This window comes from Pan troglodytes, chromosome 4, assembly GCF_028858775.2.
Source record: "Pan troglodytes isolate AG18354 chromosome 4, NHGRI_mPanTro3-v2.0_pri, whole genome shotgun sequence".
NCBI lineage: Eukaryota > Metazoa > Chordata > Mammalia > Primates > Hominidae > Pan > Pan troglodytes.
The window spans coordinates 114,086,383-114,107,840 of record NC_072402.2 but is presented as its reverse complement, the minus strand read 5'-3'; the positions used below and the strand labels follow the sequence as shown (position 1 = coordinate 114,107,840).

The window sequence follows — 21,458 nt, the reverse complement described above, 5'->3', positions numbered from 1 at the left end:
GCCTCAGTTTCCTGTCTGTAGAAAGAGATTTACCCTCTGCCTGACAGTCACTGCCTGAAGGGACTTGTATGAAGGACACAGAGCCATTGAATCATGGCACCTTTTGGGGGTGGGGGAGCAGGGGCCTCAGCCATGTCTCTAGCGGAAGAAAGGTGTGCCAGTCCATCCACACTCTGGTCTTGGTGGGTGGGGGCCATCGCAGGGTGGGACACAACCATCACATTCTTTTCCTCTCTGCAAGACTATGGCAGTGCCTCCTTCGCAGTGTAAAATGTAGGGCTGTATCTCAGGAGAGAGTGAGGTTAGCTGTGGGGTCTGCAAAGTGGCCAGTTGAAACTGTGAGGGGAAGAGCTCTGAGTATTAAGAGGTAAGGACCAAATGAAGTGGAGCTGTGGAAAACATTCTTACCTGAGGAATGAGAAGAGGAGCTTCCAAAAAGGGAGCTGAAGAAGATGATCAGAGAGGTGGTGTGAGAGGCACCCATACAGAACAGGTGCTTTCCTCGCCTCTGCAAACTCCATCTTGTCCATTACCCTGAATGGAGTGTCACTGAAGCCAGAGAAGAAGCATTGAGTTGAACTATGTGAAACTGCCATTTTTAGGATAACAAGATGATCGACTACTGTCAATTTCATATGGTTTAACCTAAAATTACCTACTAGAAAGGCTTGGAGGGGAAGGTGGGAGACTGCAATTTGCCTGTGGTGGGAGGTGGGCATGGCAAGGGCGGCAGTGAGTGGAGCTGAGTGGAATAGGGAGAGCTCTGTCTGTCCCCTCTATGGGGGACACAGTGTGAGCAGGAAGGGGCCTTCAGAAATGAATCCACACCCTCTAGTCCAACAAATGGTGACTGCATTGAAGAGGAAGCCTACTCATATTGATAAGAGGTCAGTAAAAACGAAAACCTCCCTACTGTGGAACCCAATAAAGCAGCATTCCTATAGAAAACTAGTACATGGCAATCTCCAAGAGGAAGGAATAGGACACACTATTTCCTAAAAGTATTTGATCACAAAATACATTGTTCTCATGGAGCTTCTCTCAGGACTGGTGTTTTGCCAAATGTATTTTGGTCATTCAGACAGGAGTTGGGCTGAAATATCTATGCACAATCTATGGAACAAAAAATTAATAGTGTAAACCAGATTTCTATTTTCAATAGAAATATGAAAATACTTTGGGGGGAAAAGACATTCCAAAGAGCTGGGAAGTATTTTAGAAGCACAAAGTACGTATAAATTATGTATATAATATTAATAATAAATTAATTATTCATTAAAACAGGTTCCCTAAAGATATGGCTAAAGCAAGACTAGATCAGCCTAGTTGAAGACATATACTTAAAAGTAATATGACTACATTGCTTCAAGTATATTCACACGTTTTAATCATTCAAACTAGTTCCACCATTTCATTCTGTACTTAAACACTTTTAATCTATCTATTTAATTCACTAATTCATCTGAAAACATGTGAAGGGTATTGTGCTTGGTATCATGAGGCTACAAAGATAAATAAGGCAGGGAATTTGCCTTCAAGGAGATTTCCATGAGAGAGGTGCTAAACCAGGTAGATTAGAATAAATGAATACTCTCCAAAGTAGAAAGTGATTAAATAGTATACGAAAGACACAATTAAGTGCTAGGGGCTTCTGAGGGAGGGAGGTTGCTTCGAGCTATGGATGAAAGAGGACTTTGGAAAGGAAATTCTATCTGGGAAGGCAGGGCAGTGGGGATGCTGGTGAAGAAGGTATAGCGGATGGAGTGAACAGCAGGAGGAAAGAGCGTCCTTTAATGGGCATCATAGATTGTGTTTGGCCACTTAAGCAGAATGTTTGTACAGTCGAGAAGACAAACTAAGGACTGAGACTTGATTCTGTAGGTGATACGGAGTGCCAAGTGTGTGATCAGAGGACTGACCAACCTGTGACAGTGGGAGTATGGGAGGTAGAATTGACAACTGCAAACTCAAAGGACAGGAGGTCATACGAGGCTTTAATAGAGAGTTCTGGGTTAAAAGAAAAAAATGCATATTGTGAAAATATGAAATGTTTAGCTCTGCTCTGTCTGCCTTGATATTAACATATTCCACCAACCCATACCTGAGAGTAATCAAGGAGATTCTGGCAATATGCACAAAGTGATTTGCCAAATAAATGAGAATGGAAAGTACCTTTGAGTTCATGCTACTTAAAGTAGCATAGAAACAAAATAAATGAGTCTGGGGCCTTTCAGTGTGGACCCTGGGAAATGCTCACATTGGGTTATCATAAATGGTAAATGGCCCTGGAAAGATATGGCATATGAGTGGCATATGACCAACAAAAAATAAAACAACACGGTGTGTGGGCTGTGGAAGATACAGCCAGTATGACCCCCATGATTGAACGCCTGCTATGTTTTCTAATTTAATCTTCATATTAGTCCCAATGTATTATATTATCCCTATTTTATAGATTAAAAAAGAAAACACTTAGACTCAGAATAGTCCAAAAAACTTTAAAGAGGCAACCTTGCAAGCCAGGGGCAAGGCCTCAATTTGAATCCAGGCCCTTTTCACTCCAAAAGAAAGGCTGTGCAGAAGTCACACCTTTGCGTAATGAACACCAACTCCCTGCCTTCTCACCATCTTGAATCCCTTATCTGTAAAATCAGGGGTGAGTTTGGGGGAAAAGGTAGGCAGGGACTAAGTCTGTCTACTTCACAGGTCCATTTTGAAGCTCAAATGTGGAAGCACCTTTCAATTCTGAAGCAAGAACTTTACTAACGTGTATGTTTTGAGGGAGGTATGGGGTGCTGTGGGAGCTGAGCAAAGTGGGGGCTCTTCCAAAAAGCAGCTGGGCAGTCCTCGGGAGGAATATACCTTTAAGCAGGTGGTCACAGAGGTGGCTGAGAAAGAAGCCGGAAGAGTTAAGAACAAACGAATTCAGGCTCTGCAGCTTTGCCTATGGCCAAATCTGGGTCCCAACTTAGTGTGACTGGAACCCCCTTTCCCCCTTCTGGCTGGCCCTGAGGCTTTGGGCCGTAACTCTCCAGGTACAGTGAAGCCTGCAGAACCACCTCATGTTGCCCATCCAGTGTCCTCCCATCGCTGGCCTGGCCCCAGGCCTCTGGCCAGGTGCTGGAGCTGATAGACAGCCCCAAGCCAAGGCCACCACCAGCAACACTGCCAAGGGATTTGGTCTGGGTCCATGAAGCTTGTCCTGCCACTGGGAGAGAAATGTACTCAAAATGTAGCCAAGAAGGCTTCCTTTCTCTGCTAGCAGAGGGGGCCTATGGCTCCCCACAGTCTGCATGATAAATCAGTGCAAAGACACCAGCTTCAAGGCCATAAGGGACCCTTATTATCATAGGCCAAACACAGAGTCAGTGCTGCAGGATTTATTTTCTAGTTCATAAATCTCAGTTGATTAGAGCATGTCCTCACAGCATTGCAGAGCCCTCTCCAGCAGGAGCTGTGCATAAACCTATGGCTGTGGTTCCCAGGAGTCTAGGGCCAGCAGAGAAGGTGCCACTTACCTGGCAAGCAACATACTTTTGGTTTGAATTCCAAGTGTAAAGAAATACTGAGGGAGAGGAGGTTCTACCTAAATTACCCAGAAAATGGCCTCCTCTGCTTGGCTTGAGGAGGGAAGAGTTGCCCTTTGGGGCTTTGTGCCACCCACCAACGAAAACTAGAAATTTTTCCTGGGCTCCATACCCCCAGCTGAGCTTTGATCAGGTGTGAATGGGTCCATGAACTTCCTGAAATTATTTGGGATGTGTCTGCCTCATGTGTACTGTGTCTGTACCAATGAGAATCCCTCTTGGGAACCTTATTAGTCCCCTGTTGGTCTCTACTGGGACCTTATAAGGCCCGTAGCTTTCTTATATCTTGAGAGAATCATGATCCAAAAATAGTTACTAACTTCTGCTCCAGGAAGATAAACCTCCTCCATTCTTCCTTTCTGAGAAGCAGAACCCTATGCTCCCAGACAGCCATGAGCTGCTTTTGCCTGCCTGGAACATTAACTGCAGGCAGGTTCTATGGCATGACTCCCAAATGGGTGTTTAGCTTTTCAGAAATTGGCAGCATTTTCTCCCTGACTCTTGCAAGGACACTTGACCTCACCCTTCCTGGCCTTTCTTCCTCATAAAGCCAGCTTCTAAAAGAGTGGAAACAGATACTCGGTTACCCCCTGAGGTAGGGGCCTTCTGGGGACAGAGTGCAACCTAGAAGGAGGCTCAGGAGGCTCTTTGCATTCTGAGGCCTGGGAATTGGAGGAGATGCTGCCTAGCCTCGGGAAAAGAATGTAACAGCTTGCACAGAGCTGAGTGTGCTACATAATCCTATCTTAAAAGAAGGAATACCTCCTGGAGGTAAACAAGAACTATCAGAAGGCCTCAGAGCAGCCGCAGCCACCCTAGCCAGAAAAGACATGACAGCCGCAGAATTGTAAAGAGCTAGCTGAGAGCAGCACAGGATGCGTCCAGATGCAAAATATTTCCAGCGCAAAAAAAAAAAAAAAAAAAAGCCAATGTCAGAAGCCATGGGGATTCAGGCAACAGAAGTGCCTCTCCTCCTGTCTCCCTCCTGAAGAGGTGTCCCAGGGGTCCTTGAAAACTGGCAGTGCTCACTGAAGAGGCAGGAGGAGCTGAATGCCTCGCTCCAATTAAAGCCTAAGGACCAACCCCGCAGAGTCCCAGCTGTGCTGCTGCTCCACTTGGGAAAGCAAACCCGGACAAGCTCCACCATTCAGGAAAGCTTCAGGCCTACGTTGTTCTCGTGGAGCTCGTGTGTAATAGGAAACGCTGTGGCGTCCAGATCCACTCTTCTCAGCAGCTCAGTGCATCTTCGCTGCTGTCATCTGCTTCTTCAGAGGGAGAGGGGAGAGTGTGGAAAACCATGCTGCCTAACAGTCCCCGGTCTCTTTTTAACGGTGTGCTCTGCTCCCAGTTCTGTTTCTAAAGGGGTTGGGGTGGGGCAGCAGAGGGCACCTCCCACCCTGGAGGCCGCTTTTTTCTTCCCTGAAGTCCACTATGAGCTCCAGCAGGTATCAGAAGGGACTGGAGCAGGCAAGTGGGAACTGAAGCAAATGGACAGCAACTTCATGAGAGGATGCACATCCAATGTCTTCAGGTCGGCTGACCTTTCAGGAGAAGCAGGAAATCTGTGTTTGTAAGTGAAATGTTCCATTTATAATGGTTGGCTCAGGTTTTAAAAGAGTAGTTTTGTAGGAAAAACTACAGTAGTTTTGTAGGCAGGGGTCTCCTTTGTGCTCCCTCTGCTCTGTAGGGAGGTGCTCCTGCAGGCCCTGGTACAGTGACACCTGCAGAACCACATGAGGTGGGTTCAGCACACCCCAGCTAGTTCCACTACCTCCTTGCCCATACTAGCAATGCCCGGGAGCCTCACCGGGCACAACCACGTAGAGCAGCCAGCTCCAGAGAGCCTTGAGGCTGAAGAAGAGATTTGCTCTTTCTGCAATATGTAGAATCCACAGAGCCACAGATCCACAGATGTGAGCAATAATTTTGGCCCCTCCATAATCACAGTTTCTGGTCAAGAACAAGTTCCCATATCCTTGTCAGCTGTAGAATCTGAAACAAGACGTGGTAAAATGACACCCACTTTTGCCTCATGTGGCCATGATGGAAGAATGATAGCCCTTAAGCAATCCGAGCTCCTCTCAAAATAAATAGTCATGACAGCTTCATCACTGCATGCTGAAATAATAGGTATTGGCCTTATTACAAAACCTCAGTATTCTCATGGCATCATACTCTGGCCATATCTCTGTGCAGTACCAGAGACCTCCACTGTTTTCCTCATTTCATTGTTTGGATTGAAACTGAGGAAGGAAAAGTTTGAAACTGCTCAGAGCCCCCACCTGCCTTCAGGCTTAGGATTTGTATCTTGGGGGTCTCATCTTAATATCACTTCACGCTGCCCCCTCTATCCCCCCAGACTCTGCAGACATTCTTTTTCTGTCCTGTGGCAAAATGAGACTTTCTTTTCTCCTCTTCTCCTTCTTTCCTTCTTCTATTCATCCCTTCACAGGAAGTTAGAGCAAATATTCAAAGCCTTCATTATCATAGTAGCCTTTTAAAGTTTTGCCCCTGAGAGGGAGTCAATATCCTCAAGGCTGTTTTGCTAGCAGATGACTTACTGTGAATAAGCGGAGCCCAAATCCTCTTACAGCAACACACTCAGCATCTCCCTGGTGTGATACCTGGATACTCATGCCCCTCCACAATTCTTGGGGCCCCATGAATACTCATAAACGGTGAATGGACAAACTTGCTTTCTGGCAATGGACCAACCATACCTACATCTCCTTCTAAGTATTACAAAGACAATCAAAGAATTACCCACTTTTATATGATTCTTTATGAAGCATATGCAATGTGGAGCTGAATCAGATACCATTAGGAAGATCCTTTCAATCTCCCTTCAAATGTCTTGCTCTCTGATTTACTAGGGTGTTGTATATGTTCTGCCAGAAAAAAAAAAAAGGTAAAAAAATTCATCATTGCTAGTTACCTTCTATATTGTTATGCATTCCAGCTTTGCTTTGGAGCACAGAAATATTGTTCATGGCCTTTCTTTCTCAACCAGTGAATTAGCCAGTCAGGTTAACAACTGATCATCTTGGCCTCAATCTCTAAAGGACATTTAGGAATATTAAAAATACTGTCCTTGCAAGTATTACTGCAAGATTTGAGACTGATCATACAACATAGTGACTATAGTTAATCATGATGTATTGTACGCTTGAAAATAGCCAAGACAGTAGATTTGAGGTGTTCTCACTACAAAAGAAATGTTAAATATGCGACATAATGCATATATTATTTAGCTCAATTTAGCTGTTCTACAATGTATACATATTTTAAAACACCATATTGCATACCATAAATATATACAATTTTGTCAATTAAAAAATAAATAAAATGCAAAAAAAACCTTGGGTCCTTCTTCAATCCATGAAAAAATACATATGAATGAACAAATTATATAAAATAATATTTAGCCAAACTGCTAAAATATGTGATAGAGACAGCAAATTTTCCAGGAGCTCAAAGGGCAAAGGGAGAACAACGAGAGCTGGAAAAATCAAAGAAACTTCCTGGAAGAAGTGATATTTGATCTAGAACTTGAGAAATGGGAACAACTGAATTGGAAACTAAGGGGTAGGAATGACCTTGCTTTAATTGGCTGGGAAAAATGAAATTTCTGGTTGAGTTGAGATGGGAAAGCAAATGCAATCCAATAAACAACATAGAGAAAACTTTGGGTGAAACTATGGGGAAATCGCAGGCTTTTAAATTCAGCCTCTTTTTGTTAGAGTTTTACGAAAATTAGTCTGGTAGTTGTACTTGGACTGGATGCAGAATACACAGGCCAGAAGGGATAGCCAATGCTGAGTGCTAAACTGGGCAACTACTATAGACTGAATGTTATATCCCCCAAATTTCATGTTGAAATCCTAACCCCCAGTGTGATGGTATTAGGAGGTGGGTCGTTTAGGAGGTGATTAGGTCATGAGGGTGGTGTCCTCATGAATGGGATTGGTGCCCTTATAAAAGAAACCCAGAGAGCTGCTTCATTCCTTCCACCAAGGGAGAAGACAGCTGCCCATGAACCAGGAAGTGGGCCTTCACCAGACAGCAATCTGCCAGCACCTTCTTCTTGGACTTCCCAGCCTCCAGAATGTGAGAGTGTGTGTGTGTGTGTGTGTGTGTGTGTGTATATATATATATATATATATATATATATATTTTTTTTTTTTAAATCTATATACTTAACATTTAAAATAAATAAATAAATATATATATTTCTACTGTTTATAAGCCACCTAGTATATGGCTTATAATTTAAACCATAGACCAGTCTATGGTCTGTAATAGCAGACTGAGCAGACTAAGACAGCAACTGACATGTGTTAAGAATAAAGAGATCTTACAAATCTACAAGAAAATAATGAATACCCTCCTTGAAATGGACAATATTAAGCATGTTGCAGAAAAAAAATGAGAAAATGTATAAGTTCCTACACACATACAAAGAAAGTTAAAAAATACAAGTTGGCAAGATTAGATAAAAAGATAAAAGCCAATGCTAATTGGCAAAGGGGCACCATCATACACTGCTGGTAAGAGTACAAATTGGGGTATGCTCTGTATTTGCTATCATGTGCAGACTTTCAACCCAGTGGGTAAGTCTACCTTTCAGGACTTATCCTAAAGAAAGAATTAAGAGTCTGTACAAAGAATTTGTGCAAGGATATTCATTATATCAGCTTCTCTTGGTCAAAAATTAAAATAAATTTTTAAATTTGGAGGCTGAGAGCAATGGATAAGAAATACATTTATTGATATGGAAAGTTGTTTGCCATATTATCAAGTTTTTTTAAAGGCACAGAGCATATCACAAAACAGTATGTGTTGTGTGATCCTATTTGCATATAAAAGCAAAATGAGTAAATACACACATAAATATATACACACATACATAAACATACATTATATTTCTCTCTCCACATACATATAAATATGTATACACACATATATATGTATATCTACTCATGTATATATATAACTGAACACAGTCAAGTGTCTCTTAACAAGGGAGAAATGTTCTGAGAAATGCATTGCTACGTGATTTCATTGTTGTGTTCATCATAGAGTGTACAGTTAACCCTTGAACACTGAAGGGGCTAGGGGCTCCAATCCCCCATGAAAATACACATCTAAGTTTTGACTTCCCCAAAACCTTAGCTACTAATAGCCTACTGTTGACCAGAAGCCTTACCAATAACAAACAATCAATTAACACATATGTTGTAGGTTACATGTATTATATACTGTATTCTTACAGCAAAGTAAACTAGAGAAAAGAAAATGTTATTAAGATAATCATAAGAAAGAAAAAATGCATTCACGATTCGTTAAGTGGAAGTGGATTATCATATAGGTCTCCATCCTCATAGTCTTCACATGGATTAGGCTGAGGAGGGGGAGGAAGTGGGGATTGGTCTTGCTGTCTCAGGGATGGCAGAGATGGAAGAGATGGAAGAGGTGGAGGAAGTGGAAAGGGAGGCAGGAGAGATTTATTGAAAAAAAAATCCATGTTTGTAAGTGGACATGAGCAGTTCAAAGCCAAGTTGTTCAAAGGTCATCTATACTGACACAAACCTAGATGTACAGCCTACTACATACCTAGGCTATATGGTATAGCCCATTGCTCCCAGGCAACAAACCTACACAACATGTTACCACACTGAATACCGTAGGCAGTTGTAACACAATGGTATGTATTTGTGTATTTAAACATATCTAAACATAGAAAAGGTATGGTAAAAATACAGTATTATAATCTTATGGGATCACCCTGTTTATGCCATCTGTCACTGACCAAAACATAATTATGTAGCACATGACTGTACACAGATGTCTACACACCTGATATTAACATTCTATATATCTAAGTAGTAGGATTATGAGTAATTTCTATTTCTTTCACGCTTATTTTACACGCTTATTTGAAAACTTCTTTCTATCATAAGCATTTTTAAAATTTAATTTAACACAGAAAAGCTATGAATCTTCTGCCATGAACTCAAGGTAGTAGGGTAGGCAGGTTTGATGGTAATTCAGATATAAATGATGATGCTAGAGGACAAAGCAATTCTGAAAGAAGCACCCCAGTGTTTACAGTCTAGAACCCAGGGTTGGTGTGACCTAGCAGGAAAAAGACAATCTGCTTCCTAAGACAAATTGCATTTCCCAGTGTGTGGTCCGAAGAGCAACACCTAGGGAGGGAAAGAGGAGAGAAAACAGTACTTTTAAGTGACAACCCTGAGGCCCAACAGAAAGATAGTGGCAACAGGGCATAAAATCCAGCACCAAAAGCATTAATAAAAGCTGCCATTTTCCATGCAACCCCTGGATATCTAAATCCTCCACATGGATATACAGCATATCTGTGGATATCCATGTGGATATCTCTCCATATTTTTTTAAAGTTGAGAAACAAATTCACGTTACTGAAGAGATACATTTGTTCTAGAATCTCCCTCAATGGAGCAGAAAGATTTCAATTTATTTCAACAATTCAGCTCAACATGTTTGTTGAGTGTCATCTACGGAGTTCTAAAAAGCAAAGTTCCCACCCCCTCCTAGAAATGGCAATGTCAACAATGACAATATCTTACTCTTATGAAACATTTCTTATATCATTCACTCTTTACAGCAGCATTCTCATGTACAGTCATCCCTCAGTACCCATGGGGAATTGATTTCAAAACTGCCTGAGGATACCAAAATCCATGCATGCTCAGGTCCCTTATATAAAATGGTATAGTATTTGCACATAAACCACACACATCCTCCCATGTACTTTAAATCATCTCTAGATTACCTCTAATACTTAATACAGTGTAAATGCATGTAAACAATTACTATACTGTATTGTTCAGGGAATAATGACAAGGAAAAAAAGTCTTATATGTTCACTACAGATGCAACCATCCATTTTTAATAAATATTTTCAGTGCACAATTGGAACCCACAGATACCGGATGGAAGGAGACCAACTGTAGTTACGGTGAACCATTATTATACCCATTCTACAGATGAGGAAATTGAAGTTTGGGGGACTTGACTTAAATGTGCTGACTCTCTTCTCTCTAGGTAACTTATTGAAGCATTTTAAAAACAAAACTCACTTCAAAGACAACCATTTAGTCCAAATATTCATTGCAATGTTTGATATTTAAGCAAAGGAAAGGGTGCAATCATGCAAATCTTATTTATCATGCCTCATTACACAATCAAATTAAAGTTGGTGATACATTGAAGTGTGAGCCCCAGTGTTTTGTTTTGCTTTGTTTTGTTTTGTTTTGTTTTGTTTTGTTAATCCCACAATGGAGTTTCTGGTCTACTAATCAACCTTCAGCCTGGCCTTTCCGCCTCTGGAGTGCGCTCTCAGGAAAAAGGAAATACTCTCTGTTGGAGGAAGCCAACTTGGCCAGCTGACTTTGAATGACATGCAATCTGAGCAGGCCCAGGATCTCTGCCCTTGTACCTCTCACTACCAGAATCCCAGTCCCTCCCTAATGAGAGCCTGTGTGTGCCCTTGGGAGGAAGAGAGGACACGAGCATGTTTCTCCCTCATTTCCCGTTCTCTCGGAAGGGCTGGCACTCGCTTCCTCACAGCTCCTTTGCAGCCTCTTCCTCCTGCTTTGAAACACCCTGATGATTTTAAAACGCAGGCTACGGTCTTCCAAACTAGCCCACATCAGGGGAGCCCTTCTAACAGTGCAGGATGTGTTCTCAGCTTCCCTTGGTGCTGAAAAATCAACATGGGGGGACTCTGTTAGAGAGCAGAGGTCCCCTCCTTGGGTGTGGTCGGGGTGCACAGCTGTGAACAGAAGGTGGATTCCAAGCTGGGCAGGGGGTCTGCATGGTTTGAAGGAGAGCATTAATAGAGCTGGGGGTTTTGCTTGTTTGTTTTGTTTGGGAGTTCCTCAGATGTCTGTTTTATTTGTTCACTTTATTTTAGAAAAAGTGAATTTATGTGTCTTTAGATTTAATTTAATTTTTTGAATAGGCAATGCACTGGCATAGTTGAAGAACCAAAATCATATAAAAATGAATACATAGAGAAATCTTGCTCACACGTGTGCCTTCAGCTCCTCATTCTCTCCCCTCCATTTTATTAATTTCTTATGTATCCTTCCATTTTGTTATATAATATACTTATTTTCTCCTTTTCTTATTGAACAGCCATTCTCAATGGGGGTAATATCACCCCCAAGATGGTGATAATTGATTTCTGGAAGTGAAAAATTCTTACTCTTTTTATGTATAAATCACAGATACACATTACACATATACTACATAAACAAATATGCATGGTATTAAAATTTCCTGGGAGGGTGGGGATTAGGAAAAATGTCTTAAAATGGCTTCTTAGGGAAGTCATAATGATTTTTTAAAAGGTTGAGAAACACTGTTATAGAAAGCAGCACACAATATATGCTGTCCTGCACCTTGCTTTTTTCACTTTACAAGATATCCTAGAGATATTTCCATATCAATTCATCCAGAGTTACCTCGTTATTTTTTATAGCAGCATAGTATTCCACTGTGTAGACATACCATTACTTAAACAGTTCCTTATTAATGGGTACTCAGTTTGATTCTAATGTTTGACTATTATAATATCACATTGAATAGCCTTTTACATACTGAATACATGCACAAGTATATCTGTAAATAGATCCCCAGAAATGGGGTTGCTAAGTCCGGGGTAAATTCCTCTAAAATGCAGACAGACATTGCCAGAATCCCCTCTATTTTGGACTCCCAACTTTGTCTATCATCCAATAAATAAGAAAGAGTCTAGCTACCTTTTACATGGGATTGTCTGGTTCCTCCTGAGGGTCATGTTAGTTGATGGGCTAGGGGTAAGGTGGTCATGGGGGTTCTGGGATCTTCTATGGGCTGTGCTGTGAGCAGGATTTCTGCAGCCCTAAAGAAATGCAGGTGGGCCTTGGCTAGGCAGAGAGAGGGCCCTTTTTGACACTATCTCAGGCAAGGAAGGGGACCCTGGATCATGGATGAGGAGCTTTAGGCCATCACAGAGAGTATTATCTGGGATGACCTCAGGCCATGATATGGGACTTCACACCCCTCCCCCATAATATGGAGCCTCCAACTTGTGAGCTCCCAACACAATGCAACCTTGATTTCCAATGCCAGGGAGCAAAGGGCCTGGCCAGGGAGGCAATTACCACATGGAATATTCAGGCTGCCACACAGCTCAGTTGCTGACACAATTCCCTTTCCACTCTCCTCTGTCTGCCACAGCTGAGCAGGAAGAGAAGTCAGGTTGGCATCAGCCACACCTTGCCCTGAAACCTCGAGGGACACTGCCTTCTTGGATTGTACGCACAGGCAATACCGCCGCAGAAGCAGCCCCCTCCGTGCAGCCCCACTTCCCCCGTGATCTGGGTGGCAATTAATTGCTAGCTGGAGAGACATTTGTGCTTAACACCTCAACTGAGTCTGCCAAGATATTACTTGGTCCTGAAGTTATTTAAAACAATGTAATCATATTTGTTTTCAACAGAAATCTGCTGTATTCAGAAGTTTGAAAGCAGACTAAAAGAAGCCTCTGGGCTGGCTCGCTGCTGCTTTGGGCTCTGTTTGGATTCCCTCATAGAGACAGTCATCTCAGCATGAAGCGCACACATTTGCTTTTCCCTGGTGCTTATTAACTGAAGTCAAATAAATCATAAAATAGAGAAATTTTATGCTGCATTACAATCATGTCTAGGCTATTGCTGGGTGGGATTCGGACTCATAATTTATTCAAGACTTCCCTTCCTGAGTCGACTTCCTGAGTCCACGCTCTTTCCTCCATAGTTCTGTAAGCAACCCCAGACTCAAACCCTGCTCAAAGAATGCTTTTTGGTTGAATGAATGAATTTAAATAAATAAACAAACACCTGCCATAAACATGACTTCAGAGATGAAGTCGGCACGGTTCCTTCTCTCACCTCTGCAGCTTCTTGGAGTGCAATAAAGCTTTGTGCCCTCAGGAAACATGATAGAGGTGTCAAACTACATAAATTGTGAATCATAAGTCACAGTTCCATTTGCTCTGCCACGGTGTAAAAATTGCAAATTTTTCATCAAGAAAGAAAAGAACTATGAGTGCCCCCTGTATAACTCAGCTCCATGACACCTCCATCACCCACATCCACCCAGAGCCGCACTCTGCCCCGCAGACTGGCCTGTCTGGGCCAGCACTTACATAGCTTGTCTTCTCTGGGTGCATGCCTTCTTTACCCTCCTTCAATTGATCGGTATTTCAAACAGGTTCCATTGTTCTTGTGTTCATGGTAGCAACAGTAGAAAAATATATCAAAATTGAAATCTCTTCTTTTTCTTCCTGGTAATTTTCTGTGATTATTCCTCTCCAACACTCCAACAACAGCATTCTCCCTTTCTCTCTCTCCCTCTGCACCCTACCCCTTTCCCTTCTTTTTCTATCAACACATTTTCTCCCACCTGCCCCAGAATTCCAGAGAGGTATGACAGAAACCTGACCAGGCTTAAGAGAAACAACTAGATCTTTTTACAAAATGATCCTCAGTACTTGTGTAGGGACAGCCCCAAAATGTGAGGCATCACACTATGTCTACGATGAAAATTCCATGGCTTCTCCAAGGCCCTTCCTAGATCTAAGGTGCTCCCATATCTTGAACTTCTACTTCCAGACTCCACCTCTGGCCTAACTGGCCAATGTCTACACAGTGAGCCAGGCAATATTGCCAGATGCCAACACTACTAGATAGGCTAAGCCCAGCAGTGATTTATTTATTACTGGGCTATAGCTAGAAGGTTTGGTTTGGGCAATGGACTTAGTGGGCCAGGACTGGCTTTATGCCATCTCCACATAATGCCAGTGAGAGGGTATCAGTATTGCCTTTGTGCAGTGATAGCATGAGATGACATTCTGAGATGAAAGTACAGGACAGCTTTCCTGGTGGCCTTAGACCAACCCAGTTCTCCCTCTTTCTTGCTTGCAGTTTTCAAGAGTAACTACAGGCTGGGTGCCATGGCTCATGCTTGTAATCCCAGCATTTTGGGAGGCCAAGGCAAGCAGATCACCTGAGGTCGGGAGTTTGAGACCAGCCTGAACAACATGGAGAAACCCCATCTCTACTAAAAATACAAAAAATTAACCAGGCATGGTGGCGGGCCCCTGTAATCCCAGCTACTCAGGAGGCTGAGGCAGGAGAATTGATTAAACTCAGGAGGCGGAGGTTGCAGTGAGCTGAGATCACACCATTGCACTCCAGCCTGGGCAACAAGAGCAAAACTCTGTCTCAAAAAAAAAAAAAAAAAAAAAAGAAAGCAAAAAGAAAAAGAAAAAGAAGAAGAAGAAGAACTACAGATGGTGCTGCGAGTGCAACATCCTGAAATAAGGGCACACTGGCCTGAACAGCCTGGGCTGTGTTCCAGCACCCCCTAAAAACAGGATGACCTTCAGCATTTTCACCCGGGATACAAAACCCACTGCGGGCTGCTGTCCCAAGTCCCTCAGCTGCAATGCAAGTGGAGACTCCATTCCTCCCAGGCAGGATACCTGGAGCATTTCTGAGCCTTGGGGGACCGACTGGCAGTAAATCTTAGGCCCCTGTTGTGTCTCGCTGCCTATCTGTAAGTAAAAAACTCACTTCATGTAACTTGTTGGGGGCGGGGTGTTTTGACCTACTGAATACAGACAAGTTGGTAAGCAGTACACAGTGAACCTGCTTCACAGGATGATCATCTGGTGTATTATATTTAAGACAATGTGGTCATAGTATCATCTGAAATTTAAATTGGTTTTAGCAAGTTCCCTGTACCTCAAAACTAATGGAGGAAAATTGGATTGACTTGCAAAATATAGAAGTCTTATTTATCATTTGGCTATCTACTTATTTATTTTATAAACATGTATCAATATGCAAGGTGCTCTGTGGTAGAGCACAAAGATAGACAAGATGAGCCCCTACCATCTAGAAATTTAAAGAATATCTAATAATAAGAATACTTAATATAGTAATAACCACAACTAACATTGCTGAGCACTGCCAGTCTCTGTTCTGCATACTCAGCTTGGTTTTACTCATTTGATTTGCACAACAGTCCCATGTGGTAGTTACTGTTATTATCTTCATCTTGCAGACAAAGAAAGTGATGCACAATAAATGCCTAGGCCAGGGTGTGTACCCAGAAAGTTGCCTCCAGAATCCATATACTTGACCACTATACTCTGAAGCTAGATGTATTAGTCCGTTTTCACACTGCTGATAAAGACATAACCCGAGACTGGGTAATTTATTTAAAAAAAAAAAAAGTTTAATGGACTCACAGTTCCACATGGCTGGGGAGGCCTCACAATCATGTCAGAAGGTGAAAGGCATGTCTTACATGGCAGCAGGCAAGAGACAATGAGAGCCAAGCAAAAGGGGAAACTCCTTATAAAACCATCAGATCTTGTGAGACTTATTCACTACCATGAGAACAGTATGAGGGATCTGTCCCCATGACTCAATTATCTCCCACTGGGTCCCTCATTCCAGTACATGAGGGAATTGTGGGAGCTACAATTCAAGATGAGATTTGGGTGGCAACACTGCCTAACCATATTACTAGACAACCATTAATTGACACAGAAATGAATGCAATATCTAAAACAGGCTAAAATAAATTGCTATAGCTCTAGAGGAGAAGGTGATACTCTGGGGAGGGGGATGGAGGCACGGGGGTGTCAGGCAAGGCTTCAGGGAGAACATGGTATTTGTGCTCAACCTTAAGAATGAGTGGGTTTGGGAAACTGGAACTCTCAGATGAGCTTTCCAGGTAGAAATGATGTGGTCTTAGAAGTAACAAAGAAGCACGCCACTTACAGGAACAGTAAAATGTCCAGCAAAAAGAGTTTTAGGGGAATTGTGAGCTAGGATTGAACATGTTTGGAGAGAGGGGATAATGTATTTATGTTGTAAAATAAATCTTCCAAGCATGATAGGACTCATTTAGGTCTGACTCCCCCACAGAGAAGCACATGCATGGCAGGTTGTAAGAACATCTGCTTGGGGTGCTAGAACAAATGAGGGGGATTGGGGGCACCTAGCAATGGAGAATTAAACCCAGGTACTCACCTTTTTGCTGTGGCTTCAAAACCTTCCCAGGGAAACATAACTTTTTATTATCATAGTTAGAATAGACCCAAGCCCATGCCTCAAACTGGCTCAGTTCCCTCTTTAAGGTGAGGTGTCATGAAGTTGCAAAGACAAATGACTTGGTCTTAGCAGATGGCTGGCTGTTCAAGCTGACAAGTCTATGGCCATGTCTCTAGCTGTGAGTTGCAGTGAACGCACTCCCTGCTGGAGATGGCTAGCAGCTTTATCTCCTTAAGTTTAATGGCTTGTTCCTCTGCTGAAAACACAATTCTAATAACAACGTGGCCTCTGATGCTCAATTCAGGGCCGTTTCAGCCCCAGCATTGCAGACAGGGTGACCTCACTTGTGCTGGCACCTCACAAGCCCGGACAATGTAGGTCGAGCAGCAATGCAACTCCAGGACCTGCCTGAGCCTAGCCTGCAGCTTTGGCCTGGCCAACAGTGGGAAGATACACACATGTGTTACAGTTTCAGTGGTCCTGAAACAGAGGAGGCCTGGTCAGAAAGTGGAGTGGGGGAAGGAGTGGGATAAATGAGGACGATCATCAGTCTCCTGGTTTACATGGGTTCTCAGTTGTTCATTTGAGTAAATATCAAACTTAGGTGAACAGATGGTAATAAGATAACATCAAATGCTTCCACTTCCTCTGGCTCTCCTTCCTTGTCCTCAAGAGAGTTCCAAGGGTTTTTTGTTTTGTTTTGCTCTTGTTTTTTTAACAAAGGAAACTAGACAAAGCAAAGCATAGAACTCTTTGGCACACTGTGTGTAAGGGAGAAGGGAGGTATATTGTCTTTGCAGAAGGGTAGCTGGCATTCTTCTGTTCTGCTTGGATCCGGGACTAAGGAAAGGAATCACTAGCAAAGAGCAACAGGGTTTCAGTTTCTGGGCACAATACCATATCAGGCAAATTAATTGGCCTTCTGCTCTCAGCCGCAATCTATCGCCAGGCAGGGCATGACGACATGAAGGAGGCAGCATGCGCTGAGATGTGCATCTCATAATAAATTCTCCATCCTTGCTGAGAAAAATAAAGCATTTTCTTACACGTTCGTTTGTCAGACATCTTGGGCATACTGAGGTGAGAGAGGAAAAAAATAACAGAACTCAAAATAGCACAGCATTGCGTGGGAAGGATGATAAAATTATGGCACTTTGAATGGTGACAGACATTGAGGTTTCATTTTATCTCTCTATAAAAGTGTGCTTTGGGAGGTTTGCTGTTTCTGTTCCTCTTCTTTCTCCACGTCCCCATGTTTTCCTCACATGAATATGTACATTGTCGAATATTTTACTTCAATTTTGGATGTTTTTACCTCATCTCATCCCGCTTTAGATCCACGCAGCCTTGCTGCTCAGTGATGGCTGGGAGCCTTTACTCCTGCACAGCATGGAAACATCCTCCAGCACTGCCTCGCAAAGGGCCACTCCTAAGGAAATGTTTGCCACCCCTCGCTGTCTCCTGGGCCACATCATTCAAAGACCAGGGGGGCTGCTGTCCCTTAAAAAGGCAAATGCATCGCCAAATCTGGGAAATGAAATTCCCTGGTATTTCTTCCTATCACCAGTTCACAGGAGACAGGTAATAAATATCTGCTGAACTGAAAAGAAACTGCTATGTACATCTCTCACCTCCAGTCATGGCAATCTGAAGCCGCTTTTGCATCTTCGCCATCCCAATTTTGTGTTGAATAGGTTGTTTCTCCAGTTGTAGTCATGTGCAGAAATCCTGCCACGTTGACATCAACCTCAATCCTAACCAGAACAGCCCAGGAATAACAGGGAGAGGTTGGTGCCTCAGTCCCTAACCCCTGAACTGGGGGATTTAAGGGTTCCCACTGCACTCATTCGCGTGTAAGCTCTCTTAGACAAGGCAGAACATTGGAGTCTGCACATAACGAGGACTCCACCAGTGTTAACTGCTATACTGATTGGATCTAACCCCTGAAGTGGGGGATTTAAGGATTCCCACTGCACTCATTTGCATGTAAGCTCTCTTAAACAAGGCAGGACGTTGGAGTCTGCACATAACAAGGATTCTACCAATGTTACCTGCTATACTAATTGGATCAGGCAAGGTTTCATCAGAGAAGCACAAGCACTGTGGATGATTAAGAATAAAGACCCTTGGCCAGGCGTGGTGGCTCACGCCTGTAACCTCAGCACTTTGGGAGGCCAAGGTGGGTGGATCACAAGGCCAGGAGATCGAGACCAGCCTGGCCAACATGGTGAAACCCCATCTCTACTAAAAATACAAAAATTAGCTCGGCATGGTAGCACATGCCTGTAATCCCAGCTACTCGAGAGGTTGAGGCAGGAGAATTGCTTAAACCCGGGAGACGGAGGTTGCAGTGAGCCGAGATCATGCCATTGCACTCCAGCTCTGGGTGACAGAGCAAGACTGCATCTCAGGAAAAAAAAAAAAAAGAATAAAGGCTTAGCACTTGCAGGAAGGAGTCAGACCTTCTGCAATGGTAGTGGCAGACCATGCTGGTGAGGCAGTCTATGCAGGCTGTTGCTTTTGCAGCTGGTATCTGAGAGTCTGCAGTCACTATGGGTCAGCCAGCCAGTCATTTGAGAAGGGAGTGGGATATGGGTGAGAACAAGGACAAACTGGAATTTGCAAGGATGAGCTAGGATTCTCATGACAGTGGGAACCCAGGGAAGGCAGAAACCTATTTCTGCCTCTTAACACCTCAATGCTATGGGTGACCTACAGAAGAACCTGGTGCCCATTGCCACATAATGGCATAATCACCTGGCACAGGACTCAGAGAAGCTGAAAAAAGAAGACCTGGTGGGAGCTGGCAGACCTGCAGAAGCAGGTGCTGGCCTATAACACCTGCAGATCAGCACCCACATATGCTTGCTGCCCTGCACCCACATTCAGAGCTTAAGAACTATGGTTCTTACTTCACCTCCACCTTCCAAAATTTTATTCAAAATGTCTCATGTAGCCAGGGCTCATCAGGAACCATGGAAAGCAGGGAATTCAGGGGACTATAGCTTTAGTTTAGCTAGGTTCATACAGTACAAACCACCATAATACTTGTTGACTGTGACCTTCCCAGCTCTATGTCCCTCATCCTCATTTGCTGAAGAAATACTGACCTAAATATGACGCATTCATCAACACGCACTATGAGACCGTAAGGCCCCCAGAAACAAGGAATTATGTGTGTTTTGCTCACTGCTGTATCCCTATGCCTAGAAGATTCTGAGTAAATTTTGGTTGAATAAGTCAATGCCAGAGATAATCGGAAGAAACTCTGACCTGTGCTCAAGTCTTCAGCCCATTCTGTCTGTTTTTACATAAGTCTCTGAATTAGCAAGCATTAACTGAGCATCTATTTTGAGCCAAACACTGGGCTGGATACTGAGCAGAATGCAAAGAGGCAGTAAAAGTCACTCATGCTCTGAAATTATAGTCAACTGGCTTAAGAGGTGACATCTAAATTCATCTAAAGCTAATAAACAGCACAGTGTTACATTTTGGTAAGTGGCAGGGAGTGCTAATAAATACTACAGAAATTCCAAGGAAGGAGAGATCCTTACAGGTGGCTTCAGGGAAGGCTTCCCAGAGGAGGTGAGATTTCAGCCAATGCCAGAACACAGACGGAAAGAAGAGAGATAAAGAGGAAGACACTGGCAAAGGAGCAGAAGTCAGAGTTCAAAAGGCACATTGGGGGCAACAGGAAGGCCCTAACTCATCTGTTTTTGAGGCTTTGCACAGACGATGAGAGGACAAAGTTGGAGTTCACAGAAAGGATGATACAAAGACTGCCTGAGCTCTCCCAGCATTGTGAATGGAAAATGAGCTCCTGTTGATTTTCAATAATGATTCAAAATAGCTGACACTCACTTATTACAACATGCCAGTACTATTAAATCCATCACGGAATCCCAAACTCACCACTAGAGAGTTATTATTATCCCCATTCATGGATGAGGCATCTGAGGCTTAGAAAGATGAAATGCCTTGCCTAAGGTCACCCAGCTCGTAAGTGGCCAAACTGGGATTTGAATTCGTAACAGCCGGAATTCATGCCTGTGCCTGCAGCTCCATCCCTCAGCTCTCCACTGCAAAGAGTTGAGTCTACTGTCAATGACCTGTTCCTCCCTAACTGCTTGAGGTCTGCCCAGTCAGGCCTGCTGTGCAAAATCCTATTGAGGGAGATGTCGCTGCAAATGCTAAGCAACCAATCAAATGTTAAACCCACGAGGCTTTCCGTCATTTAATTTCAGTTTTGAGTAGCAAAGAAAATATCCTAGAATTTAAACCAGCTAAATGATAAGAGAATTTTGCTGCCTAAAAAGGTGCTTTCTCTATGCAGGAGGGTAGATTGGGGAGAGAGTCTGTAGTATTTATTTGGAATAAGCACTTGGTCCCTTTTTGCTGTTTTTTTTAAATAGAGATTTCCCTTGTAGATTGCAAGTTTTTGTGAGAAATGTGTTCCGTTTATAAGGTTGAAATGTACTCATCAATGCGGGTAATGAAATGTGCATGCACACTGAAATCTTCACCTCAGTGTCCAGCCCGTGACTGCCCTCCTGACAGATCAGAGCCTCCTCCTGCCCCGTGCTGGGGAGCCCAACCCCACTTCTGAGAACTGCTTCAGCGAGGAGAGGCCCGGCTGAGGCAATGAAGTCAGAATGGGAAAGGAGCTCAAGCTAGTAAATGTGTCAATTTATTTGGACTCCCTGCAATTTAGAAGCTGATTTCAAAGAAAAATTGC

The 21,458-nt window shown here is 43.1% G+C and overlaps 1 protein-coding gene across 5 annotated transcripts in view; it reads right to left on the bottom strand.

Annotated features, from left to right (window-relative positions):
* The window catches only part of LOC107974820 (BEN domain-containing protein 2-like), a 203,556-nt gene that overhangs the window by 101,540 nt on the left and 80,558 nt on the right, over window positions 1-21,458 (bottom strand). For 3 of the 5 annotated variants that reach the window (XR_010157311.1, XR_010157312.1, XM_063811469.1), the window contains one exon: window positions 409-549. The exons of the other annotated variants lie outside the window; for them this stretch is intronic. Coding sequence is in view for 1 of the 3 variants with exons in the window: in XM_063811469.1 (XP_063667539.1) it covers window positions 409-484 (76 nt within the window). In the remaining 2 variants the exon portion in view is untranslated. The remainder of the gene's footprint in view (window positions 1-408; window positions 550-21,458) is intronic. 5 annotated transcript variants of the gene reach the window in all.